The 5,981-nt window shown below is 61.6% G+C and overlaps 1 protein-coding gene across 1 annotated transcript; it reads left to right on the top strand.

The window, feature by feature from the left end:
• Positions 1-2,641: 2,641 nt before the first annotated feature.
• CCDC177 (coiled-coil domain containing 177) lies at positions 2,642-4,774 on the top strand. The gene has a single exon (XM_055304573.1). The coding sequence runs from the start codon at positions 2,642-2,644 to the stop codon at positions 4,772-4,774; it is 2,133 nt and encodes a 710-aa protein (XP_055160548.1).
• The last annotated feature ends 1,207 nt before the right edge of the window (positions 4,775-5,981 follow it).

Consider the following 5,981-nt stretch of genomic DNA (forward strand, 5'->3'; position numbering starts at 1 on the left):
TCCCCTTCGTGGACTCCTTTTCCTATAGCAGCCTCATCATCTTGCCTCCCTTGTCACTCCTGCCTTTCCTGGGTGATCTCTCCCACTGCTGGTTTTAGGAACTGTGTATAGGGCAATGATGTCCTTGACTATAACTCCACCTGTTGGGCAGCTCCACCCCACACTCAGGTGGTCAAAAAGGAACCTCTCCTTCTCAGGCCCTCCACTTCACTTAATCCTCTCTCTGGGTCCATGCTCTCACTGGGTCATCTCACCAGCCACCTCATTGCTCCAGGAGATCATGCCTGACCCTTCACTGCTGCTAACACCCCCAGGGCCATGCTGTTTTTGAATATTCCTTTTTGATTTCAGGAATCTGTACATCCCCCCAACCCAGGTCAATCAGGCCCACTCCTCCTGCTGCTCTTCCCCCTTAAGTTCCAATCTTTCCTGCCTTATGGTGTCCAGCTAACAAGGCTTCCCACCTCCTGTTGACTACCCCCTCCCAAGCCCTCACTCCATTGTTGCTAGGGCTATGTTCCCAAAAATATAAATCAGATCATGTCACTTTCCTGCTTTCAATTCTTCACTTGCTGCTCACCACCTGACATCAAGGTTATTAAGGTAGCTCACCATGCTCTCTAATGTTATGTCCCACCCACCTGCCAAGCTCCTCCCTCTAGTCGTCCTCCTTTCCATCTTCCATGGCCACTACCACTCCAAAAGGAAAAAAGGTGGGGAGGAAGGGTCTCAGGATAACATTCTTTAAATGGCACTAACTGGTTCTAATGTGTATTATCTGGAGCCAGGAAGTCCCCCAAATTTGCATGAATCATTTGTCACCCATTTTCTGCCTGTCTCAAACCTATCTTAATGTTCTTAGTTTTCTTTAAAAAAAAAAAATAAAGTCATAGTTTGGATTAGGAACCATATTTCTATCCAATTATTTACCATCAAGTTTATATGTGTTTCAGTCCCCCTTGAGAAACAAGACAAGCTATTCCTTCATTCTACCCAGATAAGGTACTTATAGAATAGCTTTTTCTCAGTGAACATATCCATCAAGTGTGTGTGTGTATCCATCTCCAAATATATATATCCGTTTCTACCAAAAACATATATATCCATCTCCACCAAATATATATATAGATCCACCTCTCCCAAATATATATATATATACATATATGTATATATATATGTATATATATATGAGATATATAGAGAGAGGGATATATCTCCATCTCCACCAAATACGTATTTATTTCTCTTCTTCGCCCACTAAGCAAACAAGCCAGCACCCTGGAACGTCCACCAGGAGGCGCCGGGGGCGTCGCCAGACCTGCGGTGCCTTTACCGTTGGAGAGACCGCGAGGGATGCAGCAGCGATGGAAACCGGCTTCCTTTTTCAAGAACCAGTGAGGGAAGGGAGCAGAGCCGCGTTATTTTAGGGAGACCTTGTCGCACTCCTCCTCCCGCGGGTACGCAGCGTCCGGGATGTGTGCAGGCCCCATGGAGAGACGCTGGCGGTGGCGGCGGTGGCAGCTGGGGCTCCTACCGCGGCTGCAGCCGGCGGTGATCCGACCCCGCGGGCGCGGGGACTGAAGACGCGCAAGGGAGAGCGGCGAGCTGCGAACAAAAGCCCGTGGCGCGGGGCTCGAGCACGGGACGTGCGGTGAGTGAACCCGCCCGGGGACCCGGGAGCGGCGGGCACTGGCGTGGCCGGGCTAGCTGGGTCCCCGGAGCCCTCCTCGCTGGGATACGTAGGGGCACTCGGAGGGCATCCAGGGGGGCAGGTGTCCGAGCCGAGATTGGGGTGGATGGTGCCTTTAGCACTTGCAGATTTGGAGGGAACCAAGCGCATTTGAGAGGACCCAGGCACCTTCTCCATCCCCAGAAAACAGCGAGGACGGGGGTGGGGATGGTGGGGATGGGGGGTGGGGGGACGAGCACAGCTCCAGCAAGCCTTGCCCAAGACAGAACGAGAATCGAACACCTCTCCGGGGAGGCCTTTTGTAATTGAGGCATTTCTCTCCGACCTTCCATCAGCCCCAGGCCGCGGCGTCCTTTGGCAGGGGGGAATTCATATACTATAGATCATGTAAATTTATCATACAAATCACAGGGCCTCTGAGCCTAATCCCAAATAAACTTCCTCCCTAGGCAAATGGGGTCCTCACAGCAATGCACTTTGAGGATGAACAGGCCTCTTCCTTTTTTGTTCCTGCAAAGCTGCATCCCCGATCCCCGCCTAAGCTACAAACAAATGCACTAATCCTCCCGGGAATCCTCCACAGCCTCCCTGGCCGGCTACTGCCCGCACCGCGATCTTTTCATCTTAACTTGCTGCAGGAAGGAGATGCATCCAGCGGGCCAGGCGCCCTGGGGAGCCGGGCCCCAGACTCCTGCCCCGCACACCGGCTGGGGGAGGTTGAGGCTTTCCTCTTTGCACCAGTACCCGCCCTCTCCCGCCCCCCGCCCCCGCCTGGGTTTTCAGGGCAGCCGTATTATGATTTACGTTCCACTGGACCTCTGAGTCTAATCCCAAAGCGGATTAAATTGGGAGGGGCTGTATATGAATGGGGCGGGGGGGGCTGCTCTATATTCCTCGGTGTCCCCCCCCCTTGTCTCCCTCAGGGACTCCACAAAAGGACAGGGCCCAGCCATGGTAGACCCCGTGTCGGAAGAGGAAAAGGCGGGAGCCGAGCCTGAAGGTTCGGCCGGCGATGGAGCCGCTGCGTCCGCGCCCCCCGACGCCCAGGGCGCCCAGCAGCCCGCCGCCTCTTCGGCTTCGCCCTCGGCCTCGGCGGCGGCGGCGGCGGCGGCGGCGGCGGCGGCGCAGCCCCACAAGGCTGAAGCCCCGAGCGCCGCGGAAGAAGGCGGGCGGCGGGAGCAGTCTCCGCTGCTGCACCTCGACCTCTTCAACTTCGACTGTCCGGAGGCCGAGGGCAGCCGCTACGTGCTGACCAGTCCCCGCTCGCTGGAGGCCTGCGCCCGCTGCGCCGTCAAGCCGGTGGAGCTGCTGCCGCGCGCCCTGGCGGACCTGGTGCGCGAGGCCCCGGGCCGCTCCATGCGAGTGGCCGCCGGCCTGTACGAGGCCTACGAGGCGGAGCGGCGCGCCAAGCTGCAGCAGTGCCGGGCCGAGCGCGAGCGCATCGTGCGCGAGGAGAAGCGGCGCCTCTTCACGCCGCTGGGCGCCGCGGCCGCCGCCGCCTCGGTCCCCAGCGCAGGCGGCAGCAGCAGCAGCAGCAGCGCCAGCCTCCCGGCCTCGCCCGCGCCGCGTGCCACCCGCAAGGCGTCCTCCAGCCCGTCCCCCGCCCGGACGCAACCTCCGCCCGCCGCTTCGCGGGCCGGCAGGAAGAGCCACTCGCTGGACTCGCTGTCCCGCCGGCGCGAGGGCGCCCTCAGCTCCGAGTCCGGCGCGTCGTCCTCGTCCTACAGCGGGGAGAGCCTGCGGGAGCTGCGCTGGCCTCCGCGGGCCTTGGCCAGGAACAGCTGCCCTGCGGGCTCCGCGTCCTCCGCCCCCAACCCGCTGGGCCGCCCTTCCGCCCTGGCCCTGGTGCCGCTCACGGGCCGCAGCTTCAGCCTGGGTGACCTGAGCCACTCTCCGCAGACCGCTCAGCACGTGGAGCGCATCGTGCGCCAAGTGCGCGCCGAGCGAGGCCTGCGTGGGGTGCCGGACCGCGACCGAAAGATCGCGGCGCTGATGCTGGCGCGCCACCAGGAGGAGCGCCTGCTGCTCGAGCAGCGCGCCGCCGCCCACGGCCAGTGGGAGCAGCAGCGCGCGCGGGCGGAGCAGCGGCGGGAGCGCGAGGAGCGGGAGAAGCAGCGCGCGCTGGAGCAGGGCCGCCGGGCCTGGGCCGCGCAGGTGGAGGAGCGGCGCGGCCGCCGGGGCCGCGAAGAGCGCGAAGAGGCGCGGCGGCGACAGCGGCAGTGCGAGCGCAGCGAGGAGCGGCGGCGGGAGCTGGCCGAACGCCAGGGCCTGCTGCGGCGGGAACGCGTGGAGCGCGCGGCCCGGGAGGATCGGCTGCGCAAGCTGCAGCAGGAGCAGAACCTGAAGCAGCGGGAGGAGGGCCTGCAGGAGGGGCGCGAGCGCGCCGAGCTGGCCCGCAGGGAGCGCGCCCAGCGCGCGGCCCGCACCAAGCAGCGGCAGGAGGGCCAGCTGCAGCGGGAGAAGCGGGAGCTGAGCCGGGCGGAGCGGGCGCGCCACGAGGCTCTGCTGCAAGGCCGGGCTCGGCAGGAGCGCGCGGAGCGCGAGGGCTTGCGGAGCTCCCTGGAGGCCAGCTTGGGCCGCGCGCAGGAGAACTACGAGCAGTTGGTGGAGCAGCGCGCCCGCGAGCTGCGGGAGCGGGCCCGGCGGGAGGAGCTGCAGGGCCGGCGGGCCAAGGAGGTGGCCGAGCGCAAAGAGCGCGAACACCAGGCGCACCTGGAGGCGCTGGCCCGGGCGGGGGAGCGGCGGCTGCAGCACGCCATGCAGGCTGCCGAGGAAGCGGTGCAGCAGAAGGCGCGGCGCGTGGGCCAGAGCAGGCTGGAGAAGGAACGGGCCCAGCGCGCCAATAAGGAGAAGGTGGAGAGGGACGAAGACTGCCGCCGGCGGGAGCTGCTGCAGGCCATCGGGCGCAAGCTGGAGCGCAGCGAGCAGCTGTCCCGGGAGCGACGGAGCGCGCTGGAGAGCGCCCGCTCCACGGCCCGGGCCTCCTTCCACGTGCGCGAGAAGGTTCGCGAGGAGACCAACACGCGCTCCTTCGACCGCATGGTGCGGGAAGCCCAGCTGCACGCCAGCCTCGACCGCAAATGACCGCCGCCCAGAGCTGGCCAGGCTGCCACCCTCAGCCCTTCGGGGCCTCCCTTGGCCTTTTTGACCAGACTGTGGAAGTCTCTAGTGGAGGCCCAGCCCCGCGGCCTCGCCAGGCTCCCTACCAATGAGGCAATGAGGAGACAGATTTGAGACCTGCCAGCTCACCGCCTTTTTAAAAACTCACTTCATTTGGAAATGACATAGCACAATCTCTGACCACATCCATCCTCCGTGGCTCCTGCAGCAGCCCTCACCAAGGGTTGGAATAGAAAAAGAGCTGGGAGAGGGGAGCTGAGCTGAGTCGGGACTGGGGGAGGGCCCCTGTAGGAGAAGGTGGAGAGGTGGCGGCTCCCTTGGGCAGCAGTCAGCCCAGGCACCTGTCGCCTGTTGGTGTCTGGGGTGACATTGGTTACTGCAGCTGAGGCGGTGTCTCCTTGGCTCACCTCCATCCTTTTAAATAATGGCAAGTTGCACAAAGCTTGGCGGCCTCGCAGAAAAGCACAGCTGTTCCAAGGTGTTAGGCCACACCAAGTGACCCCAAAAGCGATTGATTTTTGTATGCTTGAAGTTTAATCTGCCACTTGAGCAAATTCTGGGCTTAGTTCTGATACTTTTTTGGTTGATTCCCCTAGGCTTTCCAGTTAGACAATCATCCTGCAAATAATGATCAATTTGTGTCTTTTTCCCCTCTCTCTCCTTATTCTCCCAAGTGACACAAGAAATCGGCTGTTTTACTGATGCTGTTCGCTTTAGTGGAAGCCCCTAGCCCCTGGGGGAGATGAGTTCCCTAGGCAGCAGTGTTCCGCCCGATTCTGCTTTCTTGCAGGGTAGCTTCAGGGGAGGCAGTGTCTGATGCCCACCTCCCAGTGTGGAGCCCACTCCTCGAAAGACAGCAGCCATGCCTTAAGAAGCAGAGCTACCTTATGTGCCTGCCCAGGCCAATCCTGCCTAAATCTCTAGCCCTGGACGCAGTCCCAAGGGTGGTGGGCCCAGTGAGCCTGGAGCTAGGATTCCCTTTGTGAAGGATCCATCCTGGCTGCTCTGAGGGTAATTTCCTGTGATGGCAAACATTGCCACTTTGCTGTTGTGAGTTGTGGTCGCTACTGTTGGTAGTATATCTTCCCCTCCTCCACCCTCTGCCCCCCCCCCACCGCCGCCCCCATGAGGAAAAAAGAATGTCCCCCTTAAGTTCCTGGTTCCCTCTCAC

This window comes from Nyctereutes procyonoides, unplaced genomic scaffold (assembly GCF_905146905.1).
Source record: "Nyctereutes procyonoides isolate TBG_1078 unplaced genomic scaffold, NYPRO_anot_genome, whole genome shotgun sequence".
Taxonomy (NCBI): Eukaryota; Metazoa; Chordata; class Mammalia; order Carnivora; family Canidae; genus Nyctereutes; species Nyctereutes procyonoides.

What these genes read in the sequence shown, in the direction of transcription:
- CCDC177 (XM_055304573.1), top strand. Translation starts at nt 2,642, where the DNA reads ATGGTAGACCCCGTGTCGGAAGAGGAAAAGGCGGGAGCCGAGCCTGAA.